Raw genomic sequence first — 24,593 nt, 5'->3', positions numbered from 1 at the left:
GTCTCCAGACTTCTTTTCATCTTGCAAAACTACAACTCTATACCCATTAAACAACAATTTCCCATCCCCCTCCTCTGCCCAGCTCCTATATTTGAACCACAATTCTAACTTCTATCTCTAAGTATTTGATGCTTTTAGGCATCTCATGAGTGGAATCATACAATACGTGTCTTTTTTGTGGCTGGCTTATTTCACTTTGTATAATGTCCTCAGGTTTCATCCATGTTGTATCATGTGTCAGAATTTCCTTCCTTTTTAATGGAATAATATTGCATTGCATGTATATACTGTATTTTGTTTATTCATTCATTTGTTGATAGACAATGAGTTGCTTCCATCTTTTGGGTATTGTGAATAATGCTGTTGTGGAGTTGCTTAGTTTTGGGGTGAAATTTAGAGGAAATATTAGAGTCAGGATTTGGAAATAAAACTTGCACATCCCCTGTCTATTCTAGCAAAAGATTCTCAGAATATGAAATGGCTTCAGAGCAAAGAACCACCTCAGGGTGGGTCTGGAAAATCCTTTGTTAAAACTTAAGAAAGGTCTAAGGCAGTGTTTCATAGAGGCGCTCAGCTAGACTAAAGGACTTCTGATGGTCTTATGGGTATGCCTCATAGACCCTCGCTGACAAACAACAGGGATTCTAAGATTCGCAAGGCATTATTAGCACAGTAACCACAGGACCCAAGATAGAAAACTTCCTGTCTTAAAGAGATTTGTAAATGTGACTTCTGTCTAATAGAATGAAATCCAGTAAGATTCATAGGAAACCTACGTTTTTCAATGAATAGCATAGGTAGGAGCACTATCATCTTGAATTAAAAAGAAAAGAGAGAGTGCAAAATTTTAAAAGACACTTTCCCCACCCCCACCCTTCTATGGGCAAGAAGCAGGCTGAGAAGGCCACTCAATTGCAAATATAGTCAGTTTCTTAGGGAAAAGGAAGGGTAGCTCAGAGGACAGAATCAAGAGGCCAGAGGGTAAAGCCAGGACCTTAAGAGAATTTTCCCAGGGAGCAGGACTGGTCCTAATCAAGGAATTGGCAGTATGTGTTGAAATGAATTTCAGAATTGCTATAGACTAGTAACTGCTATGTGTATCCTGTTCCCCTGCTTTTTCAACTGAAGTGTTATTGTAATTGTCCTATCTCGTTATCACATGTGGATGTTTCAGGGATACTGGGGGCAGGGGACAGATAATGTTTCTTTACAGGTCTTTAAATTGAGAGATACTATACTTGAACTATACACATAGCACTCATGCTCATCTGGGTCTCATTCAGTTGGCTAAGCCCTGACTTCAAGACAATATCACAGTGAGATAAGACTTTGGGGGTGGGAGACTTGAGAGGAGTAAGTGTATTCTGCAGATAAGAAGCCCTACTACCCTATTACCCTGCTGGAAGTAAATGCAAGGTGCCAGGTGGAGTAAATGTGGAAAGAGAGTTTACTGAGCAGTGCCCATGCATCCCCCAGCTATTCCAAACTTCGCAGCCCAGTTGCCAGATATATGAATGAAGAAGCCACCTTAGAAGTGGGTCTTCCAGCCCCAGCCATGCCAGCTGACACTGCATACACTAGAAACAAACCACTCAGCCAAGCCCTTCCCAGATCTGTGATCCACAGAACTGTGAGAAAAATGCTCGTTTTATGCCCCTAGGTTTTTCAGTAATTTGTTATGCAGAAATAGGTAACTGGAACATCTAACCAATATAGACACTGTATATGTGGAAAAGATACAGTGGATTTAGAAGATATAGCTACCAAGGGCATACATGCTGCCAAAGGCACGTGTGTGTGCTTGTGTGTATATTTATCAACAATTGACATAAGAAAGAAATAATTGTTGGAAATTCTGACATACCTCTGAGAAACGGATAGATTGAAGAGAAAGAAGCAATTAGCAAATATCTCAACAGTACAATTAAGCTGTAGACTTAAGCTATTTAGGCATATATAGAGCTCTTCATGTGACAAATAATTCACTTTTTGTTTTAACATGCACAGAATATTTACTGAATATTTACCAAAAATAAACCAGAGATAATATTTCAAAGGGAACCTCAGATTCCAAAGGATCAGTGTCATACGAACTATGTCCTTTAGTCATAATGCATTAAATTATAAATTAAGTTTCTTAAAAGGATAGCTTAAATATACCTCACATGTTTGGAAAATTAAAACAAATTCCTAAATAACCCTTAGGTTGAAAAAGAAAATTAATGAATACTTAGATTTGAATGGCAGTGAATACACTACAAGTAAAATAAAATTCTGGAACAAGGGTTAGAGAAATGACTGAACCTAGGGCTGGGGCAGGGAAAATGCAAGGTACACTTAAAGCATCATTTTCAGAAAATAAGAACAAGGGCATGTCAAAAAGACACACAAGCCAACTTAAAAGAGTTCCCAATTGTCGAAGCTGGAGTAGTTTGAGCAATGAAATAAATAATGATAATATCGGATTCAACCCCCAAAATAAATATCCATAAGTCCATACTCATATGAATAAATGATTAAGTTAATAAATGAGGAAGAAGACAGAACTCTTTGTTACAAAAGAATTCCAACTCATACATTTAGAAGGAATGAGGGAAATAGAAAATCATCATTAGAATACCACATTAATAATTGTTGCAGGCAAGACCTGCTGATAAATCCTAAAATTAGTGGGAAAAACATTAAGAAGAAACAGGATATTTGAATAAGCTCAAATCATCTCCCCCAAAACATTTATTAATTACTGTAGTTGTTTTAACATATGTCCAAAATTCTTTGATACTCCTCCCTCCAGGAAGAAGTGAATTCACCTTCCCTTATGTTTTAACATATGTCCAAAATTCTTTGATACCCCTCCCTCCAGGAAGAAGTGAATTCACCTTCCCTTAGAGTGTGAGCTTAACTTAGTGATTCACTTAGAATAAAATACGGAAAGGGAAAAATAGTAACTAGAATGGAGAAACCTGGCAAACACCCCACGAACCAAGTGACCAAGGTTAACATCACCAGTAATAAGACATATCGATACTATGTACTCTGTGGTGTGATGCAATGAGAAGAGCATTTCCCCTCTATTGTATTCTTCCCAAAAGCCCATAACCTCAGGCTTATCATGAGAAAGCATCAGACAAATCCAAATAGAGGGATATTCAACAAAATACCTTAGCAGCACTCTTCAAAAGTGTCAACTGATAGTTGATAACATAAGAGAGTATTGTTTAAAGGCAAGGAAAGACTGAGAGACTGTCACAGATTGGAGGAGACTAAGGAAATATGAGAAACAAATGATATATTAGTTTGCTAGGGCTCCCATAACAAAGTACCCAGACTGGGTGGTTTAAACAACAGAAACGTATTTTCTCATAATTCTAGAATCTAAAAGTCCAAGGTCAAGGCATCAGTAGGGTTGGTTTCTTCTGAGACCTCTCTCCTTGGCTTGTAGATGGCCATCTTCTCTCTGTGTCTTCACATGGTCTTCCCTTTGTGTGTTCCTGTGCCCTAATTTCTTCTTATGAAGACCCAAGTCATATTGGATTAGGGTCCATCTTAATGACCTCATTTTAACTTAATTAGCTCTTTAAAGGTACTGTCTCAAAATACTGTCACATTCTGAGGTACTGAGAGTTAGGACTTCCACATACGAATTTTGGGGAAACATAATTCAGCCCATAAGATATGGTATCCTATTTTGGATCCTGGAAGAGAAACAGAGCATTAGTGGAAAAACTGAGGAAATCTGAATAAAATCTGTAGCTTAGTTAACAGTGTTGTACTAATATTAGTTTCTTAGTTTTTAATAATCTTATGTAAGATGTTAATGTTATAGGAAGCTGGGTGAAGGGTATATGGGAACTTCCTGTATTGTCTTTGCTAATCTTCTGAAAGTCTGAAAGTATTTCAAAATAGTTTAAAAATTTTTAGTTATAAAAAAACTAAATTTCTTTGAAAAGATAAATAAGGGAGACTCAAGAATTAAGGAGAAAATATGCAAATAAACAGGAAATAGGCAAATAAACAATACACAGAATGAAGATACAAAGGAATGTTTTTTAAAGCTATTATTATTTTTAAAATATATGATTATTTTGTAACAAACTTCTAAAAACTAGAGGAAATGAAAACAATGGATAAATTGATAGAAAATATACAATGCCAAATTTGCCACAAAGGGAATATAAAACTTGAATACAACCATAAGCATAGAGAGTTTTAAATCATTCACTTCCCAGAAAAGCTTCAGGCTTGCGAACATGGTTTTGTATATGAATTCTACCAAACTTTTAAGGAAAATTTCTTTTATTTTTACAAGTTCTTAAAACCAATAAAACCCAAAATTATCCAATTTATTTTATATGATTTTGATTCCAAGCCACATGAGGACAATATAAAAAAAACAAAGTCCCATTTTAACTCTGCATATAGATCCAAGAATCCTAAAGGAAATCTTGGCTAAGCAAATATTAAAATATATTAAAATAATTATACATTATGACCCACTGGAGTATATCTCAAGAATAAAAGGATGTTTTAAATTAACATCAGAAAGTATATCAATGAAATTCACAGCAATAATAGAAGAAGTTAGAAAAATTATATGATTGTTTTAATCAATGTAAAAAGGCATTTTACAAAGTTCAAACACCTAATTTTTTTAATGGTATACTAGAAATTGAAGGATACTCTTAACTTGGTAAAACTTGCCTCTATCAACCCTATACTTAAAGGAAGAACTTTTTCTTTAAGATGTTCCCTTTCAGTCGAAAATGTTTACTATCACTGATGCCGTTTAACATAGTTACTGAAAGTCACAACTAATTCTGTAAGAAAAAAAAAGAAATGAGATATAAAGATCAGATTATTTGTAGATGATATGACTGTTTAGCAATAAAATCAACAGACAAATATGAGAATAAAAAGTTCAGCGGGTTTGATGGATACCAGATCAATGTACAAAAATCAATAGCATTTCTCTACACCAACAATCTCCAACAAAAGTTATAACTAAAAAGATGCCATTTAAAATAGCAACAGAACCCATAAATTATCTAGACGTTAACTTAATCAAGAATACACAAAACCTTTATGGAGAAATTTTGAAGCTCTATTGAAGGACAAAACAGATGATCTGAATAAATGGAGACATCACATGCTCTGAAAGGGAATAATTTACTGTATTAAAAATGTCAGTTCTCATCAAATGGAGCTATAAATTTAATGCAGAACCAATTAAAATTCAATATAGATTTTTTTTAGAAACTTGATAGCTTACTTTAAGTAGAAAAATAAAAGTCAGCTTTGAAAAGGGGAAAGAGGTAGGCTTTGCCTAAGCAAATATTGAGACATACTACCCAACCACAGCAATGAAACATAACAGTATTGACCAGAAAACAGACATGGGAAACAGTGGAACAAAACAGAGAGCTCAGAGACATACACATGCATATAAGGCACTTATTTGTATGATAAAGGCTGATAATGCTGGGAACCTGGCTCACTGAATGGATAAAAATAATAACAGGATCCCTACCCAATATCATATACCAAGGTGAACTCCCAATGTTAAAGACCTGACTGTGAAAGGTAAAACTTTAATGGTAGTAGTTGATTATAAGAGAATATTTTTGTGGCAAAGCATTGAAAGATTTCTTAAAATGAAACCCAAAAGCATAAACTGTAAGGCAAAATTTTGACTAAGTAAGTAGCATCAGAAATTTTTTAAAATTCCATTCAAGGGGAGATATTATGGGCAAAGTTACCTGAAAGATGACAGATTGGGTGATATTGCAGTGTCTAAAATTGACAAGGAAATAATATCTAGAATACAGCAGGATCTCTTGCAGCGAAACAGAAATATAGGAATCACAATAGGAAATGGGCAAAGGCTATAAACAAGCAGTTTACAGAAAAGTAAACCCAACAGGCTTACACGCACATGAAGAGATGCTTAAGCTAATTAGTAGTCAGAGAAATGCAAAGTAAAACAATAGTGAGATATCACTTTACATTCATTAAAATGGCAAAAAATTAGAAACCTGTATGATGCCAAGTGTTGGCAGGAAAGTGAGGCTATAGGAGCCCCTATGCCCTGCTGGTGGATATGTAGACTGATGCAGCCTGTCTAGAGAGCAATCTTGCAATATTTTGTAAAATGATATTTACCCCTCCCGGTGACCCAGAAATCCTGCAATTCAGTTTATCTTTCAAGGAAGTTCTCATGCAGGTCCATAAAGGGGCGTATAAGCTTACCATAGTGTCATTGTAATGGCAAGGAACTGAAGACTATCTGGCTGTCCATCCCTAGAACTGGACAATTTCTACATGCTATTTAGCAGTAGAGTCCTAGGCATCAATGGGGAAATGGACTGGTTGTATACATAGCAGGAAGAGATTCTTAAAACAGAATTGTATAAATAAAAAGTAAGCAGAATAATGAGAAATATAGCAATTATTTAACTGAAATGATTTGCACACAAATAGCACATGAACAGAAGAGCACACTTCACAGGTTAGTTGCTAGTGGGGTGGGATCAAGGAAAAGAGACTTTTTTTTTAAGGGACGAAGAGCAATTTCCTTTCTGTTTCCTTATAACTGTAGAAGACTGTAGATTCATGTTTCAATCATCTTTGGGTAACTTCCTCACTTGGGGCCTCTCATCCTCAGAAAACACTGCTCACAAAAACATCTCTATCATTTAGCTCAAACCCATAACTACAAGAAGTACAGGAGAACCAAGAACACAGTCTGATTCCCTCTAGATTATCTTGAAGAATTTGACAACAGTCTGTCTTAAAGCAAGAAAATGTTCTCCCACACTACTTTGCAGCTGCCATGTCCAGAGAAGCTTGCCAAAGCTTGACATAGTGACAAATGTCTTCCTCTGTCTGACTTCTTGTTCTTGGAAGGCATTTTGGCAATCAGGTCACACCTTCCTTGGGAAGATCTGTGTATTTTGTGTGGGGAAAATAACTCAAGTTTGATTTCTAAAAAGAGAGAGAACCAATAAATATGAAGTAAGGTCAATCAGAACATCAGTTCTCCATCCACAAGTATACAATCTTTGGGGCTCTTGAAGGTGATCCTTTTTCAAAGTTAAGTGCAGCACATATCTTAAAGGTGCTAGGGTTTAAAGTTTGATAATAGATGATTGTCCCCCTGAAAAATACATTTTGAGTTTGCTGCTTTTGCAAAAGTAGCTGACTAATGTCTCATTTTATGGTTTTCCTTCACTGCAATAATTTTGAGCTACATTCTATTTCAATTTTAAATGAAGAAAGGACAGTTTATTTTATCAAACACATCCACAGTGTTCTTTATATCACCTCTTTGAATATGACCATTTCTAAATGGGGTGGAAAATCCCTTGTCAGGGAACCCACTACAAAGAGATCACCTGTCTTGACTCGTTTTATTCAAATAACACTTCTATAAAAGAGCAAGTACTTTTCTTGATTTATAGATGAGGAAAATAAGGTTCAGAAAAGTTATATAATATGTCCAAAGACATACTTTTTTTAATTGCTAGGGGAGAAAAAATAAGAAGAAAGTATATTCTGTCAGAAAATAAATGTCTAATGTGGACACTAACCTGTCTTAAAATATAACGATTTTCTACCTTGAGTTTCCTGGTGATTTCATTAAACAAGTCAGTTATGCTTGGCTACAATAGCTAAGTGAAAATAATCTTTTTTGTTAGTCATTTTTAAAATCATTATATTTCTTTTTTCTGTTGGTTCTTATTCATATAGCTCTTCAAGTCAAATTACCCATCTGATAATCTGCAGTTTTTTATTCTAAATGACTTCTTTGTAGACCCTAATATTTTATACAAAAGGTACAAATTAGCCGTTCATAGTAACTTTTCAGAGAAAGATATATAGCTTGTGCCAATGAATTCTTCTGATTTAGAAATAATAACAGTAAGCAAGGCTATAAATATAAAGTAAATTTTAAATGTTCCCATTGGAATTTAAATTAAAGTACTTTGGTTAGATACCCAAGATATGAACTAAATATAGGATGTACTTGTATGCTAATAACCCTATGTTTTAAGTTATCATTTATTGGGTACTCATTGTGTGTCATACATTATGCTATACACCCTTAAAACACCCTCACTGAACTGTTATGTGACTGATATTATTCTCCCCAATTTATATTACGACTATATATGGTCAATATCATTCTCCTAAATAATAGTTGAGAAGTTTGGGACACAAAGAAGTGAAATAGCATACCTAAGGACACACAGCTAATAAGTAAAATAACTGAGTATGATGTCCATAACTTAGGTATAAGGGTAAGGAGACTGGTCAGAAGACCTAAGTTTGAGTTCTTGTTTAAGTTGGTGAGTTGAGCATGTTTCTCCACCTCGTCCCTCCACTTTAATGGCAGTAAATAGATACAAGAGGGAATGAGAAGAAGTAGTTGACCAGAAATTTGACATAATTCTTCAGCACCATACTGATGATAAGCCAGAGTGGTGGCAGCTAAGCCCAGGACATGCTCAGGAGAAGGCTGGAACAGAGGTGGAAACTATTCTTTAAGCAGAGTTTCCAGAAAGATTTTAAGCTCAAAGTCAACAGGTATCAAGAGTGGAAGTAGAAAATGAGGCAGACATCAAGGTGATGAATTGAAGGATTTCCTTCTAAACAGTTACACGAGTTGGCACATCCTCTCCTTGCGTGCAGTGATGACATTTATTCCCAAGCTAAAAACCAAGATCTATTCTGTAAAGAGATTGAAAGAAATGTCTGGAAAGAACTAAAACTTCTAAATGGTTATAGTTCTCCCAGAGTAAACGTCTAGGGTGAGCCAGAAACTGCCAGCTTCCTTCTCAGGCATCCTAAAATGAATGTTGAAAGCCTGACAGTCAAGGGGAGGCCTACTGAGGAACTAGGCTATTCATCTGCCGTAGGAATCCATGCCATCTAGCTATATATGTTTACCTAGCCCTTCAGTCATAACATTGATGGCTAATAAGGATCATATTTGAGATGAACTGGTAGCATAAAGGAGAAGAACTGGTATGAACAAGCAAAATAACTGAACCTGGAACAAACAGCAATAATTCAGGGAACAGAAGACAATTCAATAGATATTTTAATTAATATCTCAAAGAGATTTAAGAAAATGAACATACAATTATGAAAAAGAAATAATTAGAGCAAGAAAGAGTTCATGGAAAGTAAAAGTGAGTGCTAAATGAAAACTAATTTAATTTTTCAAAAAGGTAGAAAAAATAAAATCTTCTAGAAAGTAAAGAAAAAGAGATGAAAAATGAGAGAAGAGCTAAGAAATACAGGGATCAATCCAGAAAGTTGAATACCTAACTATAGGAGTTCCAGAAAGAGAAAATGCATAGCAGAACGTAGTTTTAAGCCATCATAAAAGAAAATTACTGAGTGGAAAAGTCTAAAAGGGCCAACTAAGTGATGAGGTTGATGAATAAAAAGAATCACATCTAAGCACATCATCATGAACATTCAGAACCCCACGGAAAAAGAAAAGATCTTAAGAGTTTCCGTGAGGAGAAAAGATTACCTACAAAGGTATAATGAATCAGGTTAATAACAAATTTTTCACCAGCAACAATGAATGCTAAAAACAATGTAACAATGTCTTTAAAATTCTGAGGGCAAAATGACTTTGAACCTATAATCCTATATACAGACAAACAATCAATCATGCATGAAGACAAAGACATTTTCAGACACGGGGAGACTTAGAAATTTTACCTTCCACAGATTCTTTCTGAAAAAGTACTTGAAATTGCGTTTTAGGGGTGGGGAAAAAAGAAGAATTCTTGAAATAAGAGGACCAGCACCCAACACACAGCTGGATCCAAAATTTCAATAATTTGAAAATTGTTCCATGATAGGTATTCTGCAGAAGACCTAAAGCAATTTGTACAAATTATGGGACTCCAAGAAGCATGTCTTCAACAAAAATGTAAATTTTCTTTAACAAACGATTGATTAAGAAGTTGGATGATCTTAGAAATAAGAAAACATAGGGTTTCTTTTTATTTCTTTAACGTGAAGAGAAAAGCAATTGGCAGCTGCATGGAGGGAAAATAGGTGAAAAGTCTCCATGCAGACATGCACAAACTAAAGGTAACGTGGTTTTGTGCAACTGATCTAAAAAAAAGGGAGGGAAAATCCATTGGTCCTTGAAATTTGGAACATTCTAAAAATGGCATAGATTCAGATATTCAGATTTTAATTTTTAGAAGCAACTAATGGACAAAACACAGAAGTGGGTTTTGGGTTTTTTTTTTTTACTGCAGTGACAGACTGAAAATGTTACCATCTTGAATTACCTAAAAGTATTGGAATAGGAGTAGGAGCATAAAGAAAGAAAAGAATAGAAGATACTATTTTAAATTGATGGATATAAAAGTCAAGGTAACCAATAGAAAAATTTTAAATATAATTAATAAAACAATGGAGAGAGTAGAGAAAGGAAAAGTGAAATGTAAAGAAGCTAAGTTTCACATTTGTCGTATCAGAGAAGCTGATCATCGTATCATCGTATCATCATCAGTGTATCATGGTGATGATTTTAATCCCCAAAATTCATAATCCCAATTTTCCATTGATAATTCTCTTCATTAGAGATGTACTTCTGCCTATACTTCCTTTCCTATGGTACAAAGTCTGCTTCCTCCAAATTCATGTCCAAATGTTTGTGGTGTCCCTTCTGGCTTTTCCAGTCTCACTTCTGTATCTTGTGCCTCTCACTGGCAGTTTCTGAGGCAGCCCCTAACCTGACATCTTAGTCCTCACCATAAAAGACAACAGAGTGAGGCGGGAAATGCCAAACGACAAGACCTGCCCGCCACAAGCTTGAGAGAGGTAGGGGACCCGCTGCATGTCATCTCAGGCATGCTGGTGAGGGAGAAAGTGTTTTGCCCCTGAGTTTGCCTGCTGTGCCTCTGCCTTTAGTCTCCTGCTGTTTGTGTTTGGAAAGGGTTTCACCGTACAGGTTTAAGCCAGGGAACAAGAAAAGCACCCAGCTGATTTTTGCAAGAAATTCTAGATTTTCAATCTCTACCTCCCTTACCACTCAACTCTTTCAGTGTATTCATTCACAGCCAAGAATGGAGCAGCTGTAAATAGCTTCTTTGACTGAAATCTCATCAGAGAAGCTGGAAAGCCCAAGCTCTCAGAGCTAAGGGAGGCACTGGGCAGGAAGGCCAAGACAGAAAGGAGGAAAGAAAAATGGAAAGCAAAGAAAACGAAAATACATCCACAATCTACATAGTACTACAGGGCTAGAAATTTGTAAAACCCTTAACATGTTTCTGTATTTTAACCACTTACTGAGCACCTTCTACATCCCTTACTCTCATTTTCTATGTCAACCCCCCCCACTACATTCCAGCAACATTGACTTTCTTTGTGCTTTTAGAGCATTTGAAGCTCATTCCTATCTCAAGGCCTTTGTTCTCGCTGTTCCCTATCTCAAGCATGATTCCTAAGCTTAAGCTTGTTTCATGGCTGTCTCCTCATCCTTCATTTCTTAACTCAGAGTCACATCTTCAGAGAGGTTTTCCTTAATCACCCTATTTACTGCAACACGCCTTACCTCTCAGCCGTTCTTTACCACATCATATTTATTTTCTTATAGCATTTGTTTGTATCAAGAATTATATTTATCTTGCTTGTTTGTCATCTATGTCCCCCCACCCACCAAAATAATCCACAGGTACAGGGATTTTTATCTGTCATTTTCACTATTATATCCTCAGTACCCATACTCCTAGCCAGGCGCATGTTATATACGTTATTATTTTATTTTTATTTTATTTATTTATTTTTTTTGCGGTACGCGGGCCTCTCACTGCCGTGGCCTCTCCCGTTGCAGAGCACAGGCTCCGGACATGCAGGCTCAGCGGCCATGGCTCACGGGCCTAGCCGCTCCGCGGCATGTGGGATCCTCCCGGACCGGGGCACGAACCCGTGTCCCCTGCATCAGCAGGCGGACTCTCAACCACTGTGCCACCAGGGAAGCCCACGTTATTTTTTTAAATAACACATTCCATACATTATGCTAAGCTCTTTACATAGGTAAGATTGTTTACTCTTTACAGTGTAATCTGTACTCTTTGCAGATAAAGAAATTGAGTCACAGAAGGAAATAACTTGCCCAGTATCACACAGTAAGTGAAAGTGGAAGCTCATAGATTCAAATCTAGGTTTTTAATCCTAAAACCCTTCTTCTTAGACACTATTCCATACTTCCTGAAATATGCAAGGCACTTTCAAGAGGCAGTGAATATGGGAAATCATGAAATGTGGTCCTTGCATTTGAAGGACCTGTAGAACTGGTTGGGGAAATAGGATGTTTACATAAAGAGACAAATTATAACAACAAGAGGCAGCTGCTCTCATGATAGTCTCTGTGATCCCTCTGCCTTCATAACCTACTAGTCATTCTGCCCTTGCCAGTAGGGTCATGGCCGGCAGCCAAAGTTTTTGCACGACTACAGCTGAAGCTGCCAAGTATTTACAACTCTTAATTCTTACTCTTAAAATCGTTTAAAAGGAATTTTATGTGTTTCAAGCTTATCAGATACTGTTTAATTTTTCCCACGTTTGTGTTTAAGGACCAGCTCCTTGTGAATTATGGAGACTTTGGTTTTTGTTTTGTTTTGTTTTGTTGAAATTTACTTTATTTTTATTTATTTTTGGCTGCGTTGGGTCTTCGTTGCTGCACGCGGGCTTTCTCTAGTTGCGGCGAGCGGGTCTACTCTTAGTTGTGGTGCGCGGGCTTCTCATTGCAGTGGCTTCTCTTGTTGTGGAGCACGGGCTCTAGGCGCGCTGGCTTCAGTAGCTGTGGCACACGAGCTCAGTAGCTGTGGCACACGAGCTCAGTAGTTGTGGCACACAGGCTTAGTTGCTCCGTGGCATGTGGGATCTTCCAGGACCAAGGATCGAACCTGTGTCCCCTGCATTGGCAGGTGGATTCTTAACCACTGCGCCACCAGGGAAGCCCCAAGACTTTGTTTTTGATACAGACTTCTGAAGCTGTCCCCACATGTCTTCTTCACAGGGTCTGAAAGGGCCTAGGAATGTACTATCAGGCTTTTCAGGTGATCCTGATACCCAGCCAAGTTTGGAATCAGTGAATAATGACCGTAAATTAATGTTTACTTGATGACTCAGGGTCTTTTTATCTGTGCCTGTTATTAAACTACAAGTTCACTGCAGCCATAGCCAGTGCAAGTGATGGTCACCACTTCCCTGGGTCTCAATTTCCTCATGTGTAAAAGTAAAAATAAGTTGGATTACATGATCTCTAAAATCCTTTTTACTTCTAAAATTCTAATTCTTCAAATAGGAGCTTTCCCAGGATGTTTACTAGAACATTGTTTCTTTCAAGAATGCCCCAGTTGTTATTTGCTTCTTTCTCAAAAAAGTGGAAAGACAAATAGATTTCTAAATAACTTTCAGAGGGCTGTAATACGAGGGCCTTCCCACAAATCTAATTATTAAGTTAGTACCTGAAACAGCTTTCTCAAGTGTGCCTTATCCAGATAAATAGTAATCTTCATCTTTCTCTTCATGAGCTTTGGTCTCATCTCTTAACATTCACAACATCATCTCTCATTTCTCTGTAATCAACACAATATACAGCAGCACGTTCCTCGTTTCTTGCCCCTGAAGCTCACATGTACTACATGTTTATGGATGGCACATGAGGAAGCAGGCATGCATCAGTTTGTGCTATGGTAATTTGTAAAGCCTAAACATTCTTTTCCATCATGTAGCCATTGTTATTTTTTAAGGTTTCTTCTGACAGGATTCTAAACATAGTAATGTTAAAAACTGTCTTTAAACATGTTAAAGCCTTAAATAATGTCTATATAATATGTCATTTTAATTATTTCTTCTAGGAAATTTCATTTATAATATGTTCAAATTATGAACAGCTTCTAGTTGAATCAATAAAGGTAAAGTGGCAAACAGAGCATTTTAGGGAATTCCCTGGTGGTCCAGCTGTTAGGATCCGAGCTTCCACTGCAGGGGGCCTGGGTTGGATCCCTGGTCGGGGAACTAAGATCCTGCAAGCCATGCAGCGCAGCCAAAAAAAAAAAAAAAATCATTAAAAAAACCAGAGCATTTTAAGAATATATATTGTAAGGTATTAATATTCCTTTAATGGATAAGCTCTGCATCAGCCTGTTTATAGCTTTGACTTCCTGAGATAAAGTTCTGAAATGCAAGCACAGTCAACCTATCTTTATAATGATTAAATCTTCAGGAACTTGATTCCTCACTACTTGCTAGAAAAGAATAATTCAGTTTCATCAGAACTATGAAAGTGCTCAGTGGTAAACAGAGCTTCATGAAAAAGTAAAACACTATTCCACAGCATCATAGATTGCTAACTGTTTTTCATCATTTCATTCATCTCCATTTGTTCCCTGTCCACACTCCTCTCTACCCCCTACTTTCTCCCTTTCTCCTCTCTTTGTCCCCACAGAGGTTCACACACACACACACACACACACACACACACACACACACATTTTCTTTTCCAAATGCATCCTTTAATGGGAAATCTTAAATATGAGACATTTAGCTATATAAGTAGCAAATCCATGCTTAGCAACAAGTTCTGGAAATAATTTGGCCAGATGTTCTTTTTGAGCCTTAATGACATCTAAATGTGAATTAATATTCCATCGATTCATCAAAATTTTCCAGTTCTCATTCATGTCAGATTCTACATATGCAGTGATCTTATGTTCCAGACAAACAAATAGAAATGTGATCTGACAAACTCACACACACACACACTCTCTCTCACACACACACACACATACACACACACACACACATAGATACATATAGAACTCTTGAAATAGGATAGCCACAGAATAGCATTTTTATATGTGTTCCCTCTACACCAGCTGCTTTCAACCAGAGACATTTTTACCTCTTAGGTGATACTTGGCAATGTTCGTAGACATTTTTGATTGTCACACTGGGCAGGGAGGTTGCTACTGGCATCCTGTGGGTAGAGTCAGGGGTGCTGCTAAACATCTTACAGCGAAAAAGCCCCCACAGAAAAGGGTTATCTGGCCCCAAATGTCGATAGTTCTGAGGTTGAGACACCCTGCTCTACACAGTGGTCTAAGGCATCAAATAAGGGGACAGCCAAACTCTTCATTCCATTCCCAGCAACTGACTAGAAAAGAAAGAGAAAAAATGCATACGTCCACAATTCCATTTAAATCTCTTTAACCAAAACTAGTTACATGGCTACACCACAAAGCTTTTATTTCCACCCTGAAACCTCTAAGCACTTTAGAAAGGAAAGACAGATCTAGTCCCTCTATTTTTAGTTTATAAGTGGTCTTGTATTCTCACTGTCCTATCCATCTCCCCACAGTGTGAGTGAAACGCTTTGCCAGATGGTGTAGGAAAGATTTTGATAATCCTTACCTCACCTATTCTGAAAATAAGTTTCTGCAGCTTCTGGCCCGATGTTTTGTGTATTTCACATATATTAAAAAGACAGTGTAGTTACATGTTTTAGTATAGCTTGTCTTGTTTTAAAAATGATTATGAAGACAAATAGCAATCTGATATACAGCAGTAAGGTCTAGGTTTTTTGTTTCCATACAGGCATATTTTGCTGTATATTGATAGCTTATAGATGATAGTAGAACTTTATAGTTGGAGAGACCATGGAATTTAATTTCCCATTTTCTAATATCACAGTTCATCAAATATAAGATGCCATTAATTGTAAGATATGCTATTACATTCTGTACCACTAAAAGAAAGTGTATGCCAATTGGAAATGACATGCCCCCAATCATTAAGACACATCTCAGTTTGAGAGACATCAAAATGTGGAAAAGGTACATCTTAGAATTGATAAAATACATTATTTTGTACTACAATACCTTTTCCTCTTTCTGAGATAAAAGCCATGTGTCTTGTTATTCTATAAAAATCCTTCCACGATAACGTAATAAGGCATACACGTTGGAAAACACATAAGTGGTGAGAAAACCAGGTTAAGAAAGTAAACCAACATCTTATGTAATTCTAAGTTCCCTTTTAGGTTATAAGTGCACTGGGTACTTTGCTAACTGGACAGGATGTTTTTTTAATCCTGTTTTGTCTTATTCTAAATGGAAGAAAGTTACAAGAGGTATTATAATGAATAAAAATTAACTGGATTTCAATTAATTATAAGTATCAGTTAACTATAAAAGAGAAAGAGACTGCCTTCTTTAATAAAAAGGAAGGAAACTGTTTTTTGGAGAAAATGATCTTGGGGTCAGATCACATTTAAGCTAATCTCTGTTTTCTATAAATTCTACCTATAATGAAGGTAATAAAACTAGGTGACTCCTGTGATTGCTTTGAGGCACTATAATATCCTTTGGTGTAAAAGAGAAAGTCAGTCATGGTTCCTACACTAAGTTTGGTATTGTAGAAAATGGGGCTGGGGGGGTGGGTACCTGAGAAAGACTTTTAGCCAAGAGCATTAATTTTTTCCTAAACTGAAGAAGTATTTTATAGAACAGCCTATCCACCTAAATCTTTTCATAGGTCAAGTTTTAGGAAGAAAGACTTGTTAGATGAGTAAATGCCCAGCCAAAGTAGAAATTACACCAGAAAAGGTTTCTGGCTAAAACTTGAAAAACGAATAATACTAAAAGACCAGCAAAACAAGCCAATGTACGTATGTGCCATAGCTGTGCTGGGCAAGAGCCTAATGATGCTGGTGTCTGCAAAGTCTCCGAAACATAGCCCCAAGACCGCTGAACTGCCTGTTTGCACATAGTGGCCATCAAGCTGCCAAAGTTATCAAAATTCCAATGTACTGTTTCAGTAATTCTGTTTAAATAACCCTGTGAACATCAATCCAGAACTGAATAGAGAAAACAAACAAGGCCCTAATGCTTCTGTACCAACCAAGTACAAATAACACCAACAGCATACTTCTTGGCATCCCAGTATATTACAATATAATCATAAAACACAGTGCATCTTGGAAAAAGGTAGCCTTAAAACCCTGAGCAGTGAACAACAAACTGCTGCTTTTATGAAGTTGAAAGTAAAATTTGACTTATCCAGCAATTGAGGCCATAAAATCAGTCTTGTGAGGCATGAGTTCTCTCCCCAGAGGGGAGGCCTAAACTCTTATCATTTATTTAGCAGTCTTGAAATCCCATTTCAGCTTCCGAATGCGTGTTCTAGAAGGTGGCAAGATAATGCTGTACCACTGCTACACCACACTAAATAGCCTCCTTTGAAGTATTACCACCAACTACAGAGTTAAGTCAGAGACAGGTTGTTTTTAAACAGTAAGTAGGAGCTTCAGGATGCCTAAACATTGATTACCTCGGGGGAAATTACACAAGTGTACTGAGGCCCTTGGTTTAGAAATCTGTGAAACAGCTTCTTGTTGACTTTAAGTAAATTTCAGGTGATCTTTCAAGATCTAGAAACTCAGATCATGCTTATTCTTATTTTGAAATGGAGTTCTCATTTCCCTTAGTATATATACTTAATTCAGTGTACACCGAGAGGGCTTTCTCTAAATATCCTATGAGTAAATGACCATGATAAAGTTAAACACTGAACATATATGAACATGATCTGCATTTAAGTGAGGATACATTAACTGGTTTCAGCATAACCATCGAAACTTCACAAGTTAAAGTGACACATTTAATTATGTACATAATCATAGACTTTTAGATTATAAGGAACCCAACAGGTCACCTAGTCCAGCCCCCTTTAATTTACAGATGAGGAAACAGGATTAGAAAGGCAACTGCTGCCCATGGGAACACCATAGTCAAGGATGTGGTCCAGGCTGGGGTCAATGTCTCCTGTCTCCAAGGCCAGTATTTCCCCCATGATCCACTGTAATTACAAGCCTTCGCAATAATAGGAATGAAACTAAGTCATTATATAAATTATAAATTACTATAAATCATGTGACTTTAATACAACTAAAAGTGTTCAGTATTTAGGAAGACAGACGCTGTGACACAAAATACTTACTGAACTTCCTGTGTGATGACAGTTCTTCATTTAGTCTTTACAAAATCCCAAAGATACACTTTACTATTCACAGCTTAAAGATGAAATAATTGAGACTCAAAAGCCTCAACAGCAGAAGTCCATCTAAAAACTCTGTTCCATTACCCAGGTAGACAGCTCTGTCGTGTTCCTATAGGTAACCTCTTCACCACTACCAGTACCCACAAGAGAGACAGGATATGTTTGGCCTAGAGCAAGATGGTCTTTTCTCTAATACTATGTAAATTGGCATCTGCAGAGATCTATACCAGAATCTCTGATGGAGGTGTGTGGGCACATGTTTGTGAAGGAGAGGGAAGTAACCCCTCAGGAGTCAGTGACTCAGTGACACCAATGTTAATTATGTAAGTTTCTAAAAAGGCGTTTCCACACTATGGTGGAAAAATGCACATCTGACATTCATTTGGTGTCCTCTTCTTCTGCACGTTCCTCCCCCATCAATATCATTTCCACAAGGTACTGCATTTATGTGTATCAGTCCTGTTTCCAAAGCCTCCTTGTTGCCCGTTGGATAGGTCGCTTAAGAACTCATAGAACAAAGAGTTATAAAGGTATATGGATATCGCCAAGTCTCTTTCCATGTTTTAATTGTGCAGAAACTGATTTTCAGACAGGTAATACAGCCAGTCAGAGACAAAACTGGGACTTAGGGCAAAGTTCTGACTCAAGTCTAATACTCTTCTCTCTATACAACATACTTGATTGTATGATTGGCCAAAAAATCAAGTGTCTGTCACTTATTTGGCCAAATATATTAATTATTTCAAGCCAATACCATGTTACATTTTTAATAACAAGGTGAAAACAAAATTGGTAATTAAGAGATAGCAGCATAGGGTAGTAGAAAGACAATACAAGCCTCATAGCTAGATAGATCTAAATTTAATTCACGCTCCCTAATTTACTAGCTGTGTTGCCCTGGGCAAGTTGCTCAACTTTCCTGAAGTTGTAACTACCTGAGAATACTAAGAACTACATGCAGTGGGATATTTATAAAACATCTGACACATAGTAGATGCTCAATATATATTGGTTCCCATTAATTCTAACCCACCACAAAAGAGCTGTGCCACTCTAGCAAATTCCTTTAGCCCTCTGGGTCTTAGTTTCCTCCACTGTACAATGAGAAGAGGAAAGAAACCAAATGAATTCCAAAATCCCTTACGGATCATCAAGTAAGAATTCCCAAAGGTTCCTTTACCTGAATTTAAATTCAACCGACACTTAGGTACCTTATATTCATCCTAGGCACTAAACAGTTCCAACCACCACCAGGAATATGTCTATGATTTCATTAGAATGGGCTCAAACTCCATAGTACTTTAAGTTCCACACAGAAAAATTAGTGTACAAGAGCAAAGGACTTAACTTTGAAGAAAACTCTGCAAGGACATCACAAACCTAATATGATAAATAAAAATAATTTAGAGTATACCTTAAATTGTTAGTCTCTCTTTTTTTTTTTTGCTGGGATAGAAGATGAGAAGTTAAGTGTTTATACTATAGGTCTATAACAAGGCTCAGGAGCCATTTAGGTAAAGCACTAATGCCATTTTGGGGGGAAAAAAGAGCAATAAACTTCTCTTCACATGTGAGTCTTATACTAGGCCTTAAAATTTAAGAAACCTGTGTCATTCTGAAGCAGAGGAATAAAATTTATTCTGAGAGGTGTTTTACAGTGATAAGCATTAATATAAGAAGGTAGTTGACCATGTTTTCCACATTACTTTTGAATTTCATATTTCAGATTTGAATTCTCTAAAAATAAAATATAATTTAAATCTTGAACCTTGTAAGTAAGACCTGGGGAAATATTAGCTGAAATAGTAACTGAAGTTAAATGAAAATCTTACTACAAAGTTTATCCTCCTCTTCTCTTCCATGAGGAAATCATTAGCAAATTTTTTTATTACAGATAAGGCTTTTTGCAAATAACACTCTATAGATTCAAAATAGATTTAAAATCATGATTAGAGCCTAGTCATGGTTTCTCAGAAATTCATTTGGGGTTTACGTGTTACCATACCTGTACAATATTATTCACTTACGTTATAAAAGTTTAGAATACACATCTTAGGTGATAAAACATCAACAACATCAAAAACATTTGCCTTTTATGAGTATGAAGAGACAGAAAAGGCCCATTGAAATTTATATATATATATGACATAGTGTGTGATTCTTGGACAAGTCGCTTCACCTTTCTTATCTGTTTCTTTATGAAACAGGAAGAACCATCTGATCTAAGATTTCTTCCAGTTCCTATAATTAACATCTGTGCGAATCCTCAATACAGTACTTGAGGAGCATGGGACATGGGGCAAAAGTACTCACAGGAGAGCACTTATTCTGCTCTTCATGCGTGCTGCTAGGAGGAGCCAGATTCTGTAGAGAGCCACACACTAAATGGCCTGGCTTCGTGCCTTGGCTAAAGAACACCATCGATGACTAGGAAGGCACTTAAAGAGACTCAGCCAGAGGAAACAATCTATTTTCTGAACATAGTCCAAAAATTAGATAGGGTCGTGTGAGCCTACACGACATGACCCCTGGTGTCTCAGCCTTTTATCTTGGCCTGCGGAAGGCCTGAGTTCATGTAGGTGACCTATGCTTTCTAAGCCTTATGAGAAATACTTCCGAAAATGAATGGTTCTCATCCCCAGTCTCACATCTGACCCTTGAAAATACATATATTTTTATGCAGCAGCTGCAATACATGCAGCACTCCTAGGACACCTTCATGAGACAGAGTTTAGCATAGTGGTTAAAAGTGTGAATCGAGCTCAAATCCCGACTCTACTGCTTAACTGCTGCGTGATCTTAGGAAAGAAGCTTAATCTCTCTATGCTTCAGGTTCCTTTTCTGTAAAACGGGGAAACTAATAAAACCTAACCCAGGTTTGTTGTGAGGATTAATCAAGATAATACATGCAAAGCAGTTAGTACAGAGCCTAACATAAAGTATCAATATACATTAGTAAGCTGGATGAATGGATAGATCAATCGATCGATTGATCAACTGATCTTTCAGTCCTGGGCCCTGGGACTCCCTGAAAAGGCTTATGCGAAGGCCAAAAGCAATTTTCTAGCAGTGAATGGCATCTGCAGATCTTTTCTGAGCAAATAATATAGCAAAGACTCAAAGCTGGGCTCAGCTTTTACTAATAGGATCCTGCAGAAATCAGGAGGAAATAAGATTATCCTTAAAGTAGGAAAGAGTTACGCTGGTTTAAGACAAGATCCTTTAAAGAGATAGACACACCAAAAAAACATTTAATATGGTCATACAGAATTAGAGAAAGGAGGTTACTTTTCATTTATACCTTCTCAAGTGTTGCCAGCATTAAAAGCCACAGAATTTTATAACTCCCTAGAGACCATCTAGTTCAACTCCCTTACTTGATAGGTAAGTTGTTGAGGCCCAGAGAGATTAAGCAACTTTCTTGAGGTCATTCAGCAGTAAATAACAGTGCCAAGACAAATAAGCTTTCTGACTCCTCCCATTTGCCCACCCAGTACTCCCCCTGGTAACTTTCACCAGGTCATCATCCTGTCCTTGTTGTACCAAAAGGGCATTAAAACACACACGTTTCTCACTTTTGCCCAGTTTCCCAAAAAGTACAGAAGCAACCTCAACCCCCAAGACCTTCTTCCCATTGGGAATTGGGGAGGATACCAGTCAGTCTGTGGCCTTCTCCCAGGCCTTCTTTGGAGTTTCTACTCTTTCCTTTCTGTTCCTCATGTTCACTCAACAGGGCTACTTCTAAAAGTCCCTCACCCCAAAAATCAGGCACGTCCCAGGGCACAAGTTACCACCTGCTAATCTGCAAATTCTCATCTTCCCACAAATGCTATACCTTGAGGCAGGAAATACAGAACTATTACTAAATTTTCTCTGAGCTCCCTGAGTGAATTCAGTGAGAACTGATCCCTCCCTCCCTAGGATAACTCAACCAGGTTCATTTATAAAATGTGTGTATGTGAAGGGCCAGAGAACCCTTAGGTGTGCCTAACACAAAAAACAGGAGAAAGAGGGGACCAAGGAATGGGAGATGGGTTGAGGGAAGGAGGGAGACAAGTAGAAGGAGCGCACCTGTCAAACTGCAAAGTATGGATCCTAGAGACAGCTGTGCTGCTGGGACTGACTCACTGCTGAAGGGACAGAACTGCCCAGGGGATTGCAGCGTTTTCATTAGGCGCTCTGGTAACTGACTAACAACAGACTGGCGCCTCAAACTACACACGTAGGAAGAAGTAGGTAGAGCCTATCCCGAAGTGGCGGAAATAACGAACTCTTTTCTTCCCACTCCCTTTGCTACTCTTGTGAGTTGGCTTGCCACTCTGTGCCTGGCTGGCATGCCCTGAGCTTGCCAGGGTGCAGTGCATCACCCCGACCGAGAACTCCCCTCCCTGCTCTCCCGAGGGTTAGAGAGAAACATAGGGCATCTCTCAGCTCTACCAAGAGCTCCCGTCCCTTGCCCCTTGCAGGGGAACTGATTTGAGAGAAAAGCTTTTGCTGAGTGTCTGAAGCTGACAAATGCGGGGCACTTCTTGTCCCTAAGCACTTGCGCCTGCGTGGGGTGTCCCTCAGCCTGGGGCTCTGCTTTGAAGGTGGGAGGCCTAAATGTCACAGCCACAGTGTTCCTTCCCCACATGCGCACCTACCCATGAACCCGGAAAGAAGGCTTTGCTTTTATCTTTTATCCCTCCCTACCTGAATTCCGGGACCAGGTTAGGCTGCAACCCGTAGAAAGCAGCGGAGAGAGTGACCAACCACCCGGGCTTGTAACTGCCGTTCTCGCACTCCAGATAAGGCGGAGACCACTTGACGTGGCTCTTGTCCCCGCTAAGACCGTCCCTGCGCCGCCAGCTGTGGCCCAGGCCCCGGGGCCCCTGATTGGAGCCGCGGCGGTGCAAGTGAGTCCTCCACTTGCGCCGGAGGCCGTGGAACCACTCGGTCTCCAGCGTGGCGTTGGCCAGGTGGTGTGCTGAGGAGGACAGGTCCTGGAGCAGGATGCGACTCTCCTCGCGCGTGGCCTGGAGGAAGACCTGCGGGGCTGGGGCGGACAGCGACTCGGTGCTGAAGGTGATGGCCGCCCGGGAGATGCTGGGCTCACCCTCCAGGAGGCTCCGCACCAGTGCCCGGTACCACTCCAGGTCGTCCTGCGAGTTCTGCTCCCGCGACTTATTGCTCTGCAGCATCATGTTGAGGAAGTTGGTGGCGTGTGTCAGCGTGTCCAGCGCCCCGTGCAAGGAGGGATGGGAGCTGGCTAGGGCAGGCGACTTCCCCGGCAGGCCCGCCAACTCGTAGCGGCTGGAGCAGTTGGCTCGCTTCAGCTGGTGGGAGTCCCCGGTGTAGAGGTAAGAGGCCACGTCCATGGGCACCTCCTCGGCGATTTTCTGCGCCAAGATGGTGCCGTCGGTGGAGCGGCTCCAGGGAGCCGAGGGGTCCGAGGCAGAGGCTCGAGCCGGCTGCTGGGCGTGCTGCTTCGCCCTCAGGGTCTTCTCTCGAGAGGAATCCGTCCGACTTGGAGGGTCGCGGCTGGCGCCGGCAGCTCCCAATCCCAGGTGAACGAGCAGGAGGCAGCAGAGTAAGGGGTTAGCCATGGCTCCCATCTGCCTCGCAGCAAGGAGAGGAGGTAACGGAGGGAGTCACTTTTTAAATTTTGGTCGTCAATCTATCAGCACTAAGACTTTTACTAGGAGTCTTCCCCCTTTTCAGCTGGCACCCAGTCCAAAAGGACTTTAAAATAGGGATGTTCTGAAATACGCGCGGCTGACTGAGCTACCGTCGCAGGAGATCAGATCACCTGTGGCAACGCCGGCTGCTCCTGCTCCACCATGGGTCTGCTCGGGATTGCGCACCTCGCAGCCTGGAGCCCAGCAGCTTACATCCCCTCTAGCCGCCGGCAGCTATAGTTGGCCTGCTTACGTCTTTCTGCTTAGCAGCTTCCACCGCCGCTCTCATTGAGGTGTGTTCAGGAGCTGCTGCTGCTGCTGCTGCTGCCGCCGCCGCGGCCGCCAAAGACACTGCTCCATCGTCTCGCCCGTGGCAGGTCGTTCCCGCCTCCCGGCTCAGGCTCCTCCTCGTCCGCTTCGCCCCGAGGCGCGGAGCGCGCGCGCCCAGACCCGCACCGCGAGCGCAGCAGCTAGGGTTTCTTTTAAGGCGTTTGTCTTTCCGGAACCACGAGGGCTAGGCAGCTGGTTAATTGGAGTCTTTAAGTTTGGCCACAAACCACACTCCTGCCTCTCCCTGCTCTCGGGAGGAAAGCCGGTTTAAAGAGGCGGCTTGGCCGCAACCAAACCCTTGTAGGGCGGCTTCAAGTCGTCTTGCGCCCTGTTTGGCCGGCTCCTCTGTCAATCAGCCGACTGCCGTTTGTTGGGCTGGTGCGGGAGCTGTCCAGTGCTGAACCCGAGGCGCAGGAGGAGGCGGTGGCGCGGGATGCAGCTTCGCTGAGTCCTTTCACCCGCTCGCGTTCCCTGATGACTCGGGAACCTGAGGGGGTGAGAGGTGGG

The 24,593-nt window shown here is 39.5% G+C and overlaps 1 protein-coding gene across 1 annotated transcript in view; it reads right to left on the bottom strand.

Moving 5' to 3' along the window:
* Positions 1-23,693, bottom strand: part of GPR158 (G protein-coupled receptor 158) — a 323,743-nt gene extending 300,050 nt beyond the window's left edge. The window contains exon 1 of the mRNA XM_060003776.1: positions 22,792-23,693. Coding sequence (XP_059859759.1) covers positions 22,792-23,693 — 902 coding nt within the window. The remainder of the gene's footprint in view (positions 1-22,791) is intronic.
* Between the last annotated feature and the right edge of the window lie 900 nt (positions 23,694-24,593).

The sequence above is a fragment of the Delphinus delphis genome, chromosome 2 (genome assembly GCF_949987515.2).
Source record: "Delphinus delphis chromosome 2, mDelDel1.2, whole genome shotgun sequence".
Classification (NCBI taxonomy): Eukaryota; Metazoa; Chordata; class Mammalia; order Artiodactyla; family Delphinidae; genus Delphinus; species Delphinus delphis.
The sequence above is the reverse complement of the archived record's forward strand: the minus strand, read 5'-3'. Positions and strand labels throughout refer to the sequence as shown.